General features: G+C 35.1%; 1 protein-coding gene across 2 annotated transcripts in view; it reads left to right on the top strand.

The window, feature by feature from the left end:
* Positions 1–19,220, top strand: part of LOC136032697 (ubiquitin-protein ligase E3C-like) — a 92,030-nt gene that overhangs the window by 12,944 nt on the left and 59,866 nt on the right. The window contains exons 3-6 of one of the 2 annotated variants that reach the window (XM_065712998.1): positions 1,575–1,760; positions 4,431–4,686; positions 9,010–9,145; positions 15,222–15,436. In XM_065712998.1, the coding sequence (XP_065569070.1) occupies positions 1,575–1,760; positions 4,431–4,686; positions 9,010–9,145; positions 15,222–15,436 (793 nt within the window). The remainder of the gene's footprint in view (positions 1–1,574; positions 1,761–4,430; positions 4,687–9,009; positions 9,146–15,221; positions 15,437–19,220) is intronic. The other variant, XM_065712999.1, reaches the window with a different exon arrangement.

The raw sequence follows: 19,220 nt of genomic DNA, 5'->3' as shown, positions 1-19,220 counted from the left end.
CGAAAATTTCAAGCTCTTATCTACAAAAATGTGGAATTTCGTTTTTTTTTGCCAGAAGACAAATCACGGGTGCGTGTTCATTTGTTTTTTTTCTTTTCCCTAGGGGTCATCGTATCGACCAAGTGGTCCTAGAGTGTCGCAAGAGGGCTCATTCTAACGGAAATGAAAAGTTCTAGTGCCCTTTTTAAGTGATCAATAAATTGGAGGGCACCTAGGCCCCCTCCCACGCTCATTTTTTTCCCAAAGTCAACGGATCAAAATTTTGAGATAGCCATTTTGTTCCGCATAGTCGAAAACCATAATAACTATGTCTTTGGAAATGACTTACTCCCCCACAATCCCTGGGGGAGGGGCTGCAAGTTACAAACTTTGACCAGGGTTTACATATAGTAATGGTTATTGGGAAGTGTACAGCTTTTTCAGGGGGATATTTTGGTTTGGGGGTGGGGTTGAGGGGAGGGGGCTATGTGGGAGGATCTTTTCTTGGAGGAATATGTCATGGGGGAAGAAAAATTCAATGAAAAGGGCGCAGGATTTTCTAGCATTACTATACAAAACAATAAAAAAATAAACATGAAAACGTTTTTTCAATTGAAAGTAAGGAGTAGCATTGAAACTTAAAACGAACAGAGATTTTTACGCATATGTGGGGTTCTGAAAATACTTTAGCATAAAGAGCGAGGTATTTAGGAGGAGATAAATGCCTCGCTCTTTATGCTAAAGTATTTTTAGTAATTTCAACTATTTATTCTACGGCCTTTTTGATTCAGCCGTCATTCTTAAAGAATTGGGACAAAACTTGCGATTTAGTGTAAAGAGCGAGGTATTAACGAGGGTACAAACCCCCTCGTACACATAATAAAAATATAAGAATATAAAAGTTTGTTACGTAAGTTAATTCTTAAGTTACGCATATTTTTTACTAATAAAAACGTTCGTTAAAAATTAAAAGTGCTAGTTGCCTTTTTAAGTAACCGAAAAATTGGAGGGCAACTAGGCCTCCTTCCCCACCCCTTATTTCTCAAAATCGTCTGATCAAAACTAAGAGAAAGCCATCTAGCCAAAAAAAAAACAATTAATATACAAATTTCATTTTAATAATTTATGTACGGAGAGCCAAAATAAACAAGTATTAATTCAAAAACGTTCAGAAATTAAATAAAAAAACTAGTTTTTTTAACTGAAAGTAAGGAGCGACATTAGAACTTAAAACAAACAGAAATTACTCCGTATATGAAATGGATTGTCCCCTCTGCAACCCCTTGCTCTTTGTGCTAAAGTTTGACTCTTTGCCACAATTCTACTTTTTAAAATAATTAAAAGCTTTAGCGTAAAGAGCGAGGCGTTGAGGAGGGGACAACTCATTTCATATACGGAGTAATTTCTGTTCGTTTTAAGTTCTAATGTCGCTCTTTACTTTCAGTTAAAAAAAAATATTTTGAGGACCGGAGATACTTCCAATATTTTTCAACATGAAGCTTTAAAAGGGGAATAATGAGCCCACTAGTCCCCCTGAATATGCGTCTGTTTCCTTTGATTTTGGGTTCAGTAGCTTATGATCCTTTTTGTTTTAGGAACTACGCTTAGCTCACGTGTCTGCAACAAAATGCCAGTCTGCTGTGAGAATGTACCTGACCAAAACACAACTAAAACGTTCATTGAGAACAGAATATGACGAAGGACTTCCACAGAAGGATATTGAATACTTATTAAAAAGATTCAACTATTTCTATGATCCCTGTGTTGATGAATCAAGAATTGTAAGCTGATTCTAATTAATTTTATGTTTATCTAATTTTAAAGTTACCGCAATTAGCTGTAAATTTTTTAAAGCTGTGTAATTGAAATTAAACGATTGGAAAAGTCTGTATTGCATGTATTGCATTTGTAATAATTTTTATATATAGTCTGCTGACTGAAATTAGAGACCGTTGAAGGGTGAAAGCCTTGAGCATAAGTAGGAGTAGGAGTTTCAAAACACAGTTTGTTTGTTGACAAACCTGCTGGTCCCGAACTTTTAGAGAAATAACTTCTTATTTCATAGCTATGAAGTGAGTCTTGTATTCTTAACTGCTTCACATTAAATACTAATCATTACGCCACAAAAATACATTAATAATTTGGGACTAAATATGCATATGTGCAATTATTATTCGTTTAATAAGACCGTTTGTTATAAGATAGTTGTTCGTTTGCCGATGTGAAAAAACGTTAAGATAGGTTAAGACTAGAAAAATTCATTTAGGGGCTTAATTAATTTTAGAAATCACTTTCGATATGAATGGCGTTGCAAATACCCAGAGGCTCAATATCCTCATGGTTTTACTTGCTACAGTGAAGAAAATAAAATGGAAAAAAATGAAAAGAAATAAAAGAAATGGGAAAAATTAAAGTTTTTTTGCAAAATAGATTAAAGGAATAACTGTTGGTAAAAAAAAAAAAAAAAAAAAAAAAAAAAAAAAAAAAAAAAAAAAAAAAAAAAAAAAAATGTGAAGTTTGTTCCCTTGGTACTGGAATTTGAACTCTTAAATCAGCAATATTCACAGAAAATTCTTTATGTTACTAGTTTCCAATTGAAAGAGCCAAAGTACTGGCGATAGAGCCTTGCTGAGGGAAATATGATGGGGACTTTATTTTATAAGTGAAGTGAAGTGTACTCTGAATAAATTTTCTGAATTTTCTAAGTGAAGTGTAAAATGTGCTCTGAATAAATTTTCTGAATTGCCCTTCGCATTTTTAGAAGAAACGTTTTCTTTTAGAAGATATGTTTTCATTATACACTTAAGGTAAAAAAAACGGAAATGATGGATAGAGAGGGGAGAACGGAAGTCGAAAGACTAGGTGACGAATGCCTATTTTGTATGCTTGGGCCAAAACACCAGCAAAAATCAATTCGAATCACTCAAATTTCGAATTAATGCATCGAGTAAATTTACAAAAATGATTTGAATCAATCGAATCCATGTCTCGAATAAATTAACAAAAATATAATACAATGATATATTCATTAAGACTAATACAACATATATACTTACACAATAACATACACTAATACAATACATAGACTATGAAATGGAATTTATCAAAACAAATACAATTCTAGTAATTAAACCCTAGATGCTTTCTGCTATATATAGATACAAAAATATTGTTTACACCACATCTGACAATAATGTATAAGGATTAACAAGAAAATAATTAAGCAATTAGAATAGATATATATTTATTGCTACTAAAGCCTCATCAGGGCCAAAACAAACAAACGCTTACGGACCTAATAAAAACGTTCATAACAATAGCGATACCATAACATAATAATAACAGAGCAATAACAAAACGCACATAATAAGACACCATAGTACGCAATACTTGCTCAAAAATTAATAATAATGATGATAGTAATAAAATAAAAAATATAACTACTTAAAACCTCGCTAACCTAACACTTCTCACAATTCGTAAAAATAAGAATTTTTTCATGCACCATGACCACTAGCAAATTTACCAAGACTTTTAAAGTCATCAAAACTTCTACTTTTTAAAAATATAGAGAAGAAAAAACTCGCAGTTTTTTTGCTTAGTTTTTTTTTTTACATAGTTATTTTGGAACTTTGTTCTTTGTTTATTTTTTGTAACAGTTTTTTTGCTCAGTTTTCTTTAAACAGGATGCTCTTGGTTTTCTATAGGGCTTACTTAAACAACAAGAATCAATTACCTTTACCACTTCCATTCTTTCACCCTGAACATAATCTCCCAAAAAAGGCCAAAAAAAACACCCCAAAATATAAAATATCAGACAGGTCGTGTTGGGACTTCAGGTTGTGCTGTGAACTAATGAAGTTCTAAACTGCTGAAAATCAGTTTGTTGTGAATGTAAGTTTTTTTATTCAGTTTGCCACTCTGTGTTTGTTTTCTTTTTTGCTATTTTATATTCTTGTGTTTTTCTATTCTTGTCTTTCTATTTTTGTGTTTTTTTCTATTTCTATTTTTGTCCATGGCATCATAATATACAGGCACTATAGTAGTCTACATTTATTTGTTTTCTATTTTGCTTTCTTCTCATTACAAGTGCTTACGAACTCTCAATGTTCTTCTCCTTCTCTTAGCAGTTAATGGCTTTTCAGTTGGAACTATTTAACCCTCTTCGTATTCTCTCTCTTGCTGCAGAGGATTACTCATATAGCATATTATGGCTGATAATAGTGAGGATAATCTTTCACCGTATGCTCAGAGTTCGTGCACGCAGGGGGTAGGGGGCTTGGTCTCCCCGACCTCCTATGATAGGAATACAACAAGTTTTATCCTAGAAGAACATCGGATATTTTCAGCGTAGTTCTTGTGTTTTAGTCTCAATTCCTTAGTGGCCTTCAATCACCATAATTTAAATTTCATTTCTTTCTTCCAATTTTTCTAATTTGATTCATTTCTAGAGGCAAATGTCAGAGATGGCGTTGAAAAATCTTCAACAGATTAGAAGCGGGTGCTCTGCAAGTATTATATGGTCCTATCGCACAGCACAGTTTACAAGTCATGTATTAAACTTTGTCATAAAGGTACTTCGAGAAGGTAAAGAAGGGAATATACCTCTCGCCCGATTTTATAGATTTTTGGAAGCCATTACGCAAGTGAAAGGGGACGAGTGTGATTCTGCTCTGGAGAAATTTTATCGATTTATTTTTAGATTAGGTAAGAAACAAAAATTATTTTTTTGTTCTTTACTAAGTGAACTGATTTATATTCAGGAATTGGGATTGCGGATAGTCTTCCAAGCAAGAAAATCTTGAGGAAAAAACTGATATCAACGATGTCCTGCAAAAATAATTTTTTTAAGTGCCAGGTCCCCGGGAAGAAACTTCTGATTTCTCATTAAAGTATGAACCTATGGATACAAACATTTTATAGATTTAGGGAATTAACTGGATGAGTTTTTTCCGGGGAGGAGAGGGGTCTTAACAAGTTGTACTTTTAGATATCCTGTCACAATTATTTGTCACCTACATGTGCTTATTGCCAAGATTATATGTGAGTAAGGCCGTCTGTGAATAATTTTTTGGACGAAATAAGCTATCCTATTCCAAACAGGTTTGATGTGTCAATAAAATCGTGAAAAATATTTTCTCCTGTTTAGAAGGAAGATTGAAGGAGTAAATTCTCATATTTTTTACCTGTGTTTTGTTAATGCAGTTTTTAATAACTTGAGTTTAATGTAAACTATCAACTTTTATTTAGGGCAGCTGATATAAAAAAATATATATTCAGCACGAAAAGCTTTTGTGGAATTTTACTTAAAAAAAAAAGAAATTGCACACAAAGCTGTGGCGCAATTTTACTGCGTTATTGCCTATTTTCGCCATGATTTGTCTGCAAATGCGGACTTATTGGCAATTTGTTGTTTAGATCATAAAACTAATGTTTTCTGTATCAAAATACAACCTTTAACATGGCCGGTTGATAACAAAAACTGTGGTGCAATTTGCCTGCAAACAAAAGAAGTTGAGTATACAAAGATATAGCGCAATTTTACTGCAGCCTTATTTATTTTCACCATTACTCGACTGTAATTTTTCTGTCCTTTCGCTGAATTATCACTGTCGGCTGGTAAAAAAGTCTATAAAATCTGTAATTAATTACAAGTACTGGTGTATTTCCCAGTGTGTTTAGTTACAAGTTGTTATTAAATTATATAGCTGATGTTTTTTATATCAAGATATCAACTTTTATCCAGGCCAGTTAAAAAAATAAAAAAAAGTGCGTAAACCTGTGGGACAATTTTGCTGTGAAAATTTTTGCCAGTTGACCAAAAAAAAAAATGAGTACCTAAAGCTGTGGCACAATTCTGCTGCGAAAATTTTGGTCAGTTGACAAAAAAAATGAGTACGTAAGGCTGTGGCACAATTTTGCTGTGAAAATTTTGGTCAGTTGACAAAAAAAATGAGTACGTAAGGCTGTGGCACAATTTTGCTGTGAAAATTTTGGCCAGTTGACAGAAAAAAATGAGTACGTAAAGCTGTGGCACAATTTTGCTGTGAAAATTTTGGTCAGTTGACAAAAAAATGAGTACGTAAGGCTGTGGCACAATTTTGCTGTGAAAATTTTGGCCAGTTGACAGAAAAAAATGAGTACATAAAGCCGTGGCACAATGTTTGCTGTGAAAATTTTGGCCAGTTGACAAAAAACAAAAAATGAGTACGTAGTGCTGTGGCACAGTTTTAGCTGTAAAAATCTTGGCCAGTTGACAAAAAAAGAGTACGTAAAGCTATGGCACAATTTTGCTGTGAAAATTTTGGCCAGTTGACAAAAAAAAAAATGAGTACATAAAGCTGTGGCACAATTTTGCTGTGAAAATTTTGGCCAGTTGACAGAAAAAAAATGAGTACATAAAACCGTGGCACAATTTTTGCTATGAAAATTTTGGCCAGTTGACAAAAAACAAAAAATGAGTACGTAGTTCTGTGGCACAGTCTTAGCTGTAAAAATTTTGGAGGGTTAAAAAAAGTACGTAAAGATGTAGCTTGATTTTGCTGTAAAAAAGAAAATTGAGTACTTAAAGCTGGGGCTTAATTTTATAGTAAAAGAGATTCAGTACGTAAAGCTTGGGTACAATTTTAGTGCAGTTTTACCTAGTTTTACGTGTCTTGACTGCACTTTTTCTGCTATTGTTCGTTTTAATATTGCTATCGGTTGGCAAAACAAAGACATACAAGGTTGCCATGAGTTACGCGATATACGAATCACCACTCTTGTCTTGGCTTTTGTATTTAGAAATTGGCTCTTTATTTAGCTTTTTATGTAGCTTTTTATTTAGGCTCTTTATTTTCTTTGGCTCTTTATTTAGGTTGCGTTTCTTCTGCTTGCAGCTTTAAGTTTAAATTTTAAACATTACTTTATGTTTAAAGTATGTTTAAGTTTAGTAAATGTAACAAAGCAAAAAAATTCACTTTTAATGCACTTGGTCTTGGGCCTAAAGTACTAAGGGAAAGAATTTGCCCAGAACATAATCTTTCGTAATACGGTTTCTTGTACAATGTTTGTACAATTTCTGGCCAAACAATTGCTGTGGCAAAAATATATCATTTATAATGTATAATCTTTTAGATTAGACATTCGTGTATAATATCTATGAACCCAAAGACGCAAGATAAAGAATTTGAGCGCTCATGGATAACCGCATTCATTTCTTGGGGCGAGGTAATACTAAACAGCTATGACTACTAAACAGAGCTAATTACTAAACAGCTGTAATACTTATCACCTGTATTTATTTTAGTAATTACAAGCAAAAATGAACTCGAAAAAAAAATGATTCCGATTGAATGGCTTATGAAAAGATTTGTATTAGAAATGTTTGCTTTCAGTTGGGATGTACCCTGGGATACCGCAATGACAGTGTTGAATAACCAACACACATGATAGCATGTTTAAATATAGTTTTAGAAATCCATTTGAAGGAAACTAAGCATCAAAATTAGGTAAATCAATAGTAGAAGGAATAAGAGTAAACCCTGTCGAATACTCGAAATGGAAATGTCGTTTTAAAGATCAAAACCCTGGATGGTCAGACAATGAATTTTCTGTACTTCCCTTGGCTCTCACACACGTGATTTTTTGCATGCAACAACGGTTATTTGGCCAGAGATAGACTAATTGGAATTGTGCGCATTAATCAAGTACTTTGACACTAAAACCTCAGAAGGTTAAAAAATGGATTAAAAAAAAGAACTTCATGTAAGAAACGTTTACTTTCAATAGGTTTGCTCCCAGGAATACTGCCATGACAGTACTCATGTCACAATGATATTTAAAAAATGTGTTCAGTCTATGATTAGGTTTAGTTTCAGAAGTCAGTTTGATGGAAACTGAAAAATCGAAAAAAATTGGGATAAGATTTATTACGACAGCGGACAAACGATATTAAAAAACAGATGTTCGGAGAATGTCTCCACGAAATTTTTTTTCAGGCAATCAAAATTCAAAAACGTATAAATTTAGTAAAACAGATTGACTTTAAAACCTCTTGTTGACAAAATAATAATACTTGAGCAATAAAAAAAATACAAAAAACGTTAGAAAGAATCCATTTCTTTGCTAAGGAAGAAAATTTTTAAATCAAATATTGAAATTAGTATTAGCTACCAGTGAGGCGTAGATCATGCTCAGGCTCTTCCTTCTCGCTAAAGAAAAAGGAAGAGGTAATAAGCAGGTTTTCCCCCAAATGTTGTCATTCACAAGTAGGCTAATTATTTTTCAAGAAATTTGGGTTTTAAAACTGGTGACTGGAAGAACTTTTTTTTTACATATATCCATCACAGCAGTAACCTTCTACCTTGTATTTTTCTATTAATTTTATTGCAACCTGTGGTCGCATAGTGGATTAACCTTTAATTGCTAATACCGACCCCGGCTGCAGTACGACAGGCTTGTTACCCGTCCCTGTAAAAAGGACTTGATGACTGAAACATCAACAACCGTTGATGTCCTGTGCGCTGTCAATGGCTCTAGAGCTGGGGCTCCTGACCGATGTTGGGCCATGCCCCACCTAGGCATTTCTAAAATCCTGATACCTTCCCTCTTGATATTTGAATGTTATTATTCAAAATTGTACATGTAATCGTCTGAAGAAAGCATAAAATCCATTAACTTGTTGTTTTTTTTTATGTCGTCCTAAAGGCATATTTCCCATTAATGGAAAATATTGTATATAAAACATATTTTACGCAATGCATGGCTTTATTGCAATAATGTCGTAATCTTAGCTCTTTAAATGCAGATGAATATGACGTCATTTACGTAAAAATGCTCTTTTTTTCAAAATTAAGGCTCTAAAGTGTAGTCAGCCAAGGGTGCATGTTCTGCCCATGACCCGCCAAAACATTGCCGTGACCCACCGGTGGAGCCTGAACCCCACGTTGGGAATCACGGTTCTAGAGCATCTTTATCCCTTTTACCCCATTTAAAGATTTAGTTTCACAGTTTTTCGTATTTAATTTTGTAAGCTCATTATTATTTTAGGTTACATGAAGGGGATTAGAACTCTGGTCGATTTGAAAATACCCCCTCCATATGAAGAGACGGTAAAGCCGCCAACCCCAATTTCTGCTGTTATATTTGAAATGATTACGCAGTCTTTCAGTCTATCAAGCATAAGGTAATTATTCCTCCCTGAGTAGTGATTGCCGAACAGTTTTTTCTGTCCTTAATCTAGTGGTTCTTTTTCTAATTTTGTCTTAAGCCTATTTCACTTTTTGTCTGTTTTTTATGCCTCCCTTTTCACGTATTTCCTTGTGTCTAGTTGTTTTGCCCTTAATCTATTAGTTCTTTTTCTATTTTTGTCTTAAGCCCTATCTACATCAATTCAAAGTTTTTTATTACATAGGCTAGATGAACCAGAAAATCAACTTCTGTACTTACTTTGTACCGGGAAAATAAATAAATAGCACCTCAATACTATTTATTCAATATTAATCTATTGTTTGCGGAGGCCTACAGTAGCTTTGATTGAAGGGTATGCCATTTTTGCGGAGAAGCCGACCTGCGTCCCTAGCCCTGGCCCCTCTATGAGGGTGACTTTGCAGATTCTGTGGCCTCAATATCGCACTTTCAAGAAGATATGCAGAAATATTCAGATGATTATTAATACAAGAATGGAAAGAAGAGACACTAGCTAGCAAGAATGTAATTTTTATTTCTGCTTCCATCTCTAAAATTCCACCGAAGTAAAAAGAGGATATTATGGATTGAAGGTGATTGTCTGTGGATTGTGTGTCATGAAAATTTTTATATGGAAAGTGTTACTTCAGTTTTTATTCAATATTTTCTTCTTCTTTTTTTTATTTCTTGTTTGGTTTAGTTATGATAAGATAGATAGACAACGTGTATCGAAGCCCAAAAAGTTTCCCTGTGTAATAAATAAGAGAAAAGAAATAAATAGAAATCAAGTTAATGTCCCAGTTTAATTCCACTGTTTCCAAGAAAGTTTTAAGGGGATAGAAACTTTTTCCATTATTTGGGAAGCAGCGTTGGTATTAGAGATAGCTTTTCTTACTTATGGGCATAAAAGGCTAAATCTGGAATATCTTACCGCAGATTCAAGTTATAGAAAAACTTATTGGAAGACAAAATCACCGAAAAATTAACATTGAAAAATTAATTTAAAATGAAAATAATTGACGGAAAATTAATTGCTCTAAGCCTAGAGAACTACCTGGAAAGAAGGAAACATGTTAAAAAACAAAAAAACAATTCTAACTTCACAATATGCAGAATAATAATAGTTAACACATTTTGTATGAAGCTAACCATTATCTTTACTTATTTCAGTGTTTTTCCAGTTTTTCTATCTTTTTTTCAATAGATTTTCTGTAGTTTTGAATCATCCCTGAAACAGAGCGTCCTTCACAAAAACTGTTTTTAGACGACGTCAAAGTAACTGCAGGGGTGCTAATACAAAATTTATGAAAAAAAAATTGTTGACTAAAGACAATTCTATGAAAAAAAAAATATACATAGAGCTTTGTTTCAGAAAATGGCCATAATCTTGAGTTGACAGTGCCGCATTTAGCAGACTTTTTTAAAATTAACCAAAGGTTATTGGGAAATATTGATAAATTTGTTCGAAATATTGGAAAAACACTGAAGTAAGTGAAGATAAAGTTTAGATGCATGCAAAATGGGTTAACTATATTTATTCTGCATATTATGAAGTAAGAACTGTTTTCTTAACATGTTTCCTTTTCTCCAGGTAGTTCTCTAGGCTTATACCAACAAATGAATTAATTGAAATAAGATTAGTTGCAAATTTCTTTCTGTTAGAAGCTGCCACAAAAAAATATTCGGTTTGCATCTGATTGTATTTTCTTAGGGAAAATCAGTGCTGCATCTCCAAAAAGAAAAAGCTTGAGATGGCTAGGGAAAATCGTGAGTTCTTACACTTCTACACTTTCAAGTGTAACCTTATGTGCTATTCTACCCTATTATCGATGGAATCAACCGGATGGCTTTCGGTGAATTGAGAGCTTAGGGAAGGAATATAGAAGATCACCTTCTACATTCTTCGACAGATGTGGAGTTTGACCCACTCCCGCCTTTGAAATGTATGTCCGACTCGTAAAAACGTAACAAAAATGAAAATAAACAAGTTGTTCGCGCTTTTTTTAAAGTATTTTTTTTGTAACCTCTTCCCCCTGAAAAAATACTTATGTACCCCCATTCCCCTCCAAAAAAATCCTGGATACGACCCTGGATTGCATTTGATTGTATTTTCTTACGGAAAATTGTGAGTTTTTTTTTGCTTGAAGTTAAATACAGCAATAATTGCCAAAAGATCATAGCTGTGTGAACCCCGGGTAAGAAAGTATATTTATCTTTATGATGATATAGTATTGAGAGTTTTTTGATTGTTTAGAGATGTGGAGGAATGTGAACTAATTAGATATGACATGGAGAATACCACGGATAAACATTGCTAATTAAAGATGTATCATAATAGTTTTAAGAGAAGAACAGTGTGGGTTTAGGAAGGGGCAAGGATGCATTAGCCAAGTTTTCCCTCTTAGGTGAATGATTGAGAAGTGTCTGAATTATCAAACCCCTTTAATCCTTAGCTTTATAAATTACGAGCAAGCATTTTATTGAGCTTATAGAAAACCTTTAGTGAAAGTCCAGTTCTTTTATGGTGTACCAGATAAGTACACAAAGTGATTAGTACCGTGTACAAGAATAGTATGGCCCTGTTTAGGCTAGGAAGTGAGGTGACTAAATGGTTTGATGTGGAATAAGAAGTTAAGTAGGGTTTTATCTTCTCCTCGTTTTTATAAATTATTTTGACGGGCTTTGTCCCAAGGAGTAAACGGAAGACTGAATGATGAATGTAATTTGAAATACGAAGGTAAAGCTCTCATAGACTTAGATTTTGCAGATGATTTTAGTGTTCTAGATGAAAAGGGTAATAAATTAAATGGTTCTTTGGAGGTTTCGGGGTTGATGGGGCAATAATAGGCATGAAAATTAATATTAGGAAGATTAACTTCCGTACATTATAAATACAAGGATGAAAGATGATGTTAGGCTACGATAACGTCGACAATTCAGTAGCATCACTTGCCTAAGTACCTAAGTTGCCTAAGTGATTAGTTCGGTGGTTGGCATTATTATATGTTGGTAGATGCAGTGAAGATTTTAGAGTACAACCGCAAGCAGTGAAACGCGCTTATCCACAGTTGAAACAATTTGGACGACTAGGAAGGTAAATCTTCGAACTAAGATTAGGACGGTGATGATTCTGGTGAAGTATGGCTTTGAAGTGCAGAATTCTCTAAGGCTGAAGATGACAACGGCAGATGTTTCGCAGAGGAGTTAAGTAAAGATAGTTACGGCTACATGTTTGAATGACCGTATATCAAATAGTAAGCTCTACGAAATATCTGGCACTGTCCTACTTTCAAGGGGCAAAATGGAAGAAACAATAAAAGGGTTAGGTCTTAGTTAACCTACTAGTCTATTTTTTTTGCTTTTAGGGCTTTATTTGTCAGAAATTGAACTGAAACAAGAAAGTTTACCTGGCTTTTGCAAATAAAATGGAAAGTTTGGCAGACAATTCGAAGCTGGTATAGCGCAATTAGGAACAAACCATCAGGCTTAGGAAGGGGAGACTTGAAACAGTCAAAACAATGAAGGAGGCCATTATCAACTTAGCTAACAAGAAATCAACCATTTTTGAAATATTTTACACCTTTTGTTACCTTTTACAAGAAGAAAAGTAAATTCCAGCATTAGAAATGCAGCCTTTGAGTGAGCGATTCTAATAAACAGCTGCATCATTCAATCTGGGAAACTCTAAATGATTCATCATATTTTGAAAGGCTTTTACTGTAATGGCAAGCATGAGCTGCCGAGTTCGAATTTCTTGCCAGAAATTCTTTGTGGATATCTAACAACGAAGAATTCTTAGTAGTAGTTTCGTAATCAAATTTTCAGTTACTAAAAATCCGTTAGTAAAACAAACTTCCAAAGTTAACTAAGAATTGAAAAAAAAACGCAAAATCTAAATCAGTTAACTATTGGGGAGTACGGTCTCTTCCTCCACCACTATGCGCACCACGAGTCCCACCACTAGTGGTGCCGCTAGAGTGTAGTAACGCGATCGAGCGGCCTTAATGTATCTACAATTTCTCCCCGCGCTAATATCATAATTAGTGTGGGTTTGTAAAGTGTACTTCCCGTGGTATGTAAGTGTCACATTAATCGGCCCAAAACGCCATGCTAAGGGTAATAGGCGTCAAGCTCCGAAGATCCCTTTCCTTTCCCTCAAGGAAAATATCTCGCTTAGTATAGGACTCCTTTCCTATACTCATCAAATACACTCTCGGTCTGTCAGACTCTAGTCTGTGTCTAGGCAAATCAAATGAAGTCGAAAGTAGAAAAGTGAAAGAAAGCTTACTATCCACTATCAGATTCAAAACAAGAACTGTACAACTGTCTTTGCCAGAGAAGTATAACATTTTCCCAAGTGTTGATCGAGTTATCACTTCCCAAATATTTTCGGTCTTATGGGGTAAAGAGGAGGGGGCTAACCATAATGAAACTGAAGGGTAAAATGACTGTTTATTAATATAAACATTTACAACAAAATTTCAACTCCAGCCAACGGAAAGTAGAAAGAAAAACCATAGATAACTAAGAAAAACTGTAGAATTGGAAACACTGTAGCTTTTTAGTTGCATAGCATGTGCATAACCTTTCTTCTTAATTGAATAACGTATTATAATATACTTTAAATATAAGCTTTCTAGGGGTATAATGAGAGGAAGGTTGAAACGACTAGTTTTCTGTGGATAAAGGATGACCGATTGCTCTTTTTGGCCAACCGTCAAGGGCTTGCAGTGAAAATTAGGTCTGGCCGTGGTTGGGGCGGGAGGAAGTCGCAAGAAAAGATTTAAGGGCATTGGGAAATTCTAGGGAGGAAATAAAGAGGGAGGCTTTAAATAGATTGGGATGGAGAAGGGGTATGCGTAGTTTCGTTGGCTCCAGGCGGCTTGGTGCTGCAGTGAGTTGTTAGTAGTAGTACTGGTAGTAATATAACTTAATTATAAATGTATTGTTGCATATTTTCCCTATTTTCTAGATTCTTCTGAAAATATTGGACTCTTTGAAAGCCTGACACAGCATTTAATCCTTCAGCTACCAGTTACAATCGGGTTCATCTCACCTAAACCCCCCTACCAGACCACCAAAACAGAGGTTTCTAACGTATTTAAAAGTGAGTTACATTTCTGCACTTAAAACAATTCAAACAATACGTGGAATTTGTTGTTCTTTTTTTTTATTTACAAAGCATATATTTTTCGACATAATCTCTGGCAAGATCGAAACACTTCTCCAGGCGGTGCTTCGATCCTTCTAGACCATTTTGAAGAAATCTAGACCCCATTCATGAGCCATAATTTTGCTTTGCGTTTTGCTTCAGTATTGCTATTAAAATGGATGCCTTGCAACTGTTCGGTGAGGTTTTGGAATAAACAAATTTCAGATGGGCTAGTTTTGAGCGACAAGGTTGATGCGGCAGTAACTCTCGCGGAAATTCTCTCAGATTTTTTTTCTTGTAACGCTGGAAGAATGCGCTGGGACGTAGTCACGACTGAAGAGGCTTTCGAGATGGAGCTTTCCTGGATATTTTTTAGCTCAATTGGCTTTCAATTTCTTTTAAATTTATACAAAATTTAAACAGTCTTTGGCCTTTTCAAAAGTCTCAAAGTATAACCTGTATGCAAATATAAAGTTCAGAGTTCTACAAAATGGTTCACACATCTCAGTTGACAGACATTCCGCGTCTTTGAATTCCCCTTGTACCGTAAAATGTATTAAATAAGTTAGCTAGAGTCTGTGTGTGATATGTGTAACACAGGAAGATGATCCTAATGCGAGACATACAGGAAGAATTCACGAAGGATGTATTTATAAGGATAGTCTTGGTCGACGACTATTTAGGAACCACAGGAGGAGACTTGCACGAATATAGAGCTAGACTTGTGTCCATAAGTTGCGCTCACTTAAAATAAACTAACTTGCATGTACAAATCTCACAAATTGTTTTTTTGCTTTTTTAACATTCTATATTTTTTTACGAGGATTCTGAAATTGATTTTGGATTGCACGAAAAATGTTCTTCCAAAATCAAGAATGATTAGCGTTTAAAATGGAAATGACTATTAAAAACACACTTTTAGGCAAGATACTGCAAGGGCTTTGATTGGTCCTATCTTAGCTGAACCTTATACAGATCCCCTACGCAACTTTATTTTGCCTTCTCTGTTAAGTCTTGGATCAGAGCTGCCTTTGGCTGAAATTTTGGTTGAGACGCAACAATCGCTAAGAGTTAGAGAGATCGAACCCACACCTTGGATCTTGCATTCGATTTTGTATCTGTGCACTAAAAGCTTTGGTAAGTCTTTTTTTCATATAATCGTTTTTTTTTGCAACATTTCATTATTTCTTGTATGTACTTTTGTTGCGGAAGGCAGGCTATAAAATATAATGTATGATACTTAGGATGTTGAAGGAGAAGCTAGACTAATGGACTATATGCATCCATTTTATCAAAAAGGAGGATGTGCAACATTTTAAGAACGGTTGAAGGAATTGATCTGAAACGTTCATGACATCTTGAGAAGGATGTTGAAAAGTGGTTGGAAGGCTGCCAGCCCCTCTCTTGCCTTTTATTGTTGCCCTCCCTCCAAAAACATTCGATCAAAATCTTAAAATCACCATCTAGCTAAAAATAGTCTTAAGGTCAAATAATTTCGCCTATTCGGATGACATAGCCTCCCACAACTTTTGAGAGGGGAGCTAAACAACAATAAAATACACTGTGTGTATGATCGTTCTCAAAAGGGCGTATCAGCAAGATGCAAAGAATGGCTGAGACTATTAAGTTGAAATTTCCAGGGGATGTCGAGGGGGTACTTTTTACGAAAAAAAAACGTTTTTTTTTTTTTACAAAAACAAATTTTTTTACGTATTATTCATATTTGTTTTTATCTGAAGTGCCCGACATAATTGGTTGGCACGCTGGATTTGAAATTTTGTGTCTTTTAAGGCATGGGTTCAAGTTCTGGTGTCACTGAGTATTTAGTTTGAGATGGGAGTCAGCCGTGTGATTCTTTAAGCCAGGCTAGACTTGACTCAGCTCCAAATGGGCTCCAGGAGAAGTCTTACGGAAAAACACGTGAAATGTCGAATGATTTGCCCTAATTACGCATAGCACTCTTGACCAAAAGCAGAAAATCAATAGATCGTTACCTGCGTTACAGGGACCATTGGTCTTCATGTGAAAAAGGTCTAAATTTTTACAAAAGAGCCAGCTGAATAAAAGTTTGTTTTTGGTACCAGACTTCATATGGGCCAATCTTTGAGTAAAGGATGAGACCCTCAGGAGTGTTATATGTGCAGTTTTTTGGCACTTTAAATAGTGCAGCCTAAAAAAATTCCAAGATTTTGTTAAATTTTTTTTTACAATGTAAAAGTTTTTTCCTAGATATGAGACATTGTTGTATGCATTTCTTAAAATTTAACACAATTGGCTTAACTTGTGGTTTTGTGACAAGCCTACAGCTGTAATTTTAGACCGGAAAGACTAGATATATATACGGTTGGATTCAGTGGTTTAATTTCTATTCAATGACTAAGTTAGAACAATAATGTTACATAGAATTTTTCTTAGAGAATGATCTTATCTTGTGAAAAACAGGGAAAATCTGTCCCTTTTTGACAATTCTCAACGTGTTTTCCAATTTAAAATAATGCAGGGCAAAATTTTCAAATATAATTCGGTAAACCACCGCTGTTAACAAAAAATCCTGAGAATTCGATTCTCCGACAGAATCTTAAATGCTGATATGTGTTACTGCTGCTATAGCATTGAGCCCACTGCCATGATTGACAAGCATAGAAGACTGCGTTGGCATGGCCATGTTTGAGAAGACCCAATGACAGCATCATGAAGCAATTGCTTCGAGCTGCTCCTTTGCCAGATTGGCGCGGACGTCCTTTCGGTCAATTCAAGAATTGGTGGACAACACCAAAAACGACTCTGATACCATTGATGGATTCCGAAAGTTTGGTGGACAGTGGGAGAGCTCCAGTTTGCTGAAGAGCTTGCACAAGATTGTAACAAATGGGAGTCAGCCATACGGAGTCTTCTAGATGCCGGGTGAGGCGTCCACGTCTGGTCCCGCAGCAAATACAAATAGGTCAGAAAGCTGTATCTCAGCTACAGAATGATAGCAAAATTGCTGTCTTACAGTGAATCATTAACACCGTAGCGAGGCAGAAACTGGCACAGGGAACAAAAACCTTGATACTCCAAAGAAAAAAAAAAACAACTTTAAAATTTTTTCTTTTCTCTTCTTCTTACAAGCTGATATTCTTAAGCATACGATATGCGTGCATGATGACTGCAATATGGAATAACAGAAATTTAGTACAAAAATGTCTTGATAGTATTCTTTTTTTTTTGTTACCCATTTTTTCTGTCAATTTTGTTTTTGTGTTTTCGGTTTTCTTCTTTCTTGTTTTTCAACAGTAAATTGAGTATAAATAACAGAATTAGGAAATGAGCTACAAAACCAATTGAGTAAGGTTTTATGGGACTGAATCTGTTCTTACACCAAAGGATCTTTTTGATGGATACCAATCTAGTCTTGTTTTCTAAATACTAGTTTTAGTATGTAATTTATGCTGTACTAAATGTGTATTGTCTGAGGATGGAGGAACACAGACAATACTATGCAACGGAAAACACGAATATATTGTATTTGCTTATTCTTACACAACTTAGTTCATGGCGTCAGGTATATCATGAGTACCCCTGTGAAAGCTTGGTAATGGGATCTAGAGTTCGAATTCAACTGTAGCGACCCACTGAAGGGCCGACACAAGGACCTTAGTAGTCAAGAAGTGTTGTTAACCGAATACATGCATAGAAAGCGAGATCAGGCACTTTCTACACTTTTTTTTTGCAAATGCACTAGTCATGCTAACTTTGCCTTACAATAAAAAAGGCCTAGAATTGCCAAATACCAGATGGCGTTAGTGATTCTTCCTCTACATTGGCGCCAGTTTTGACTCTTAAAGTTGCCCATGCTCTTTGGGACAACTACGTAATGATACACGCTAGCAAGAATCTGCCTATGCTTCCAAACCATGCTAGTACATGTGTTTCCTCTAAAAGTCCGTACCAATTTTGTCACTATTTCAATTTTCTGCAAGGGATTATATCGCAAAAATGGTTTAGGCGAATAATTAATTTTGATAGTTATTTTACTTCTAATTTGTTGAAACTTAGGAAAATAGTATGAGCGGTGACATTCAACGCAACCTATGTAGATTTGTGTACATTAACTTGATTTTTCGTCAAATTTAGATTACTATTATCGATTAAAATTAGGTAGTGAGCAAACTGATTTTCCGTCTTTTTTGTCCCTGTTTTTTATGGTACTTGGTATCTACCAAATGACATATAGCAATCGCATATTCTGTCGGTCTGTCTATCTATCTCGGTTTTGCTAGTTTAGGCACTTCCAGGTAAGCTAGGACGATGAAATTTGGCAGGCGTATCAGGAACCAGACCAGATTAAATTAGGAATTGTTGTTTCCCTGATTCCTTGGGGGTGGGCGTGGGGGGGGGGGTTGTTAGGACGGTTAAATTGGAAAAATTGGAAAAATGATATATTTTTAAATTACAAATGATTGATCGGGTCTTAATGAAATTTGATATTTAGAAGGATATCGTGTCTCAGAGCTCTTATTTTAAATCCCGACCGAATCCTTTGACATTGGGGGGAGTTGGGTGGGGGTCTTAAAATCTTGGAAAACGCTTAGAGTGGAGGGATCGGGATGGAACTTGGTGGGAAAAATAAATAAAAGTCCTAGATACGTGATGGACATAACCGGAACGGATCCGCTCTATTTGGGGGGGGGGGGGGGTTGAGGGTTAATTCTGAAAAATTAAAAAAAATGAGGTATTTTTAACTTACGAAGGGGTGATCAGATCTTAATTAAATTTCATATTTAGAGGGACCTCGTAACTCAGATCTCTTATTTCAAATCCTGACCGGATCCAGCTTCATTGGGGGGGGGGACCGGAAATCTTGGAAAACGCTTAAAGCGGAAAGATCATGATGAAACTTGGTGGGAAGAATAAGCACAAGTCCAAGATACGTGAAACA

This window comes from Artemia franciscana, chromosome 11 (assembly GCF_032884065.1).
Source record: "Artemia franciscana chromosome 11, ASM3288406v1, whole genome shotgun sequence".
In the NCBI taxonomy this organism is placed as follows: domain Eukaryota; kingdom Metazoa; phylum Arthropoda; class Branchiopoda; order Anostraca; family Artemiidae; genus Artemia; species Artemia franciscana.
Note: the sequence above shows the minus strand (reverse complement) of the source record. Positions and strands in the feature narration are given on the sequence as shown.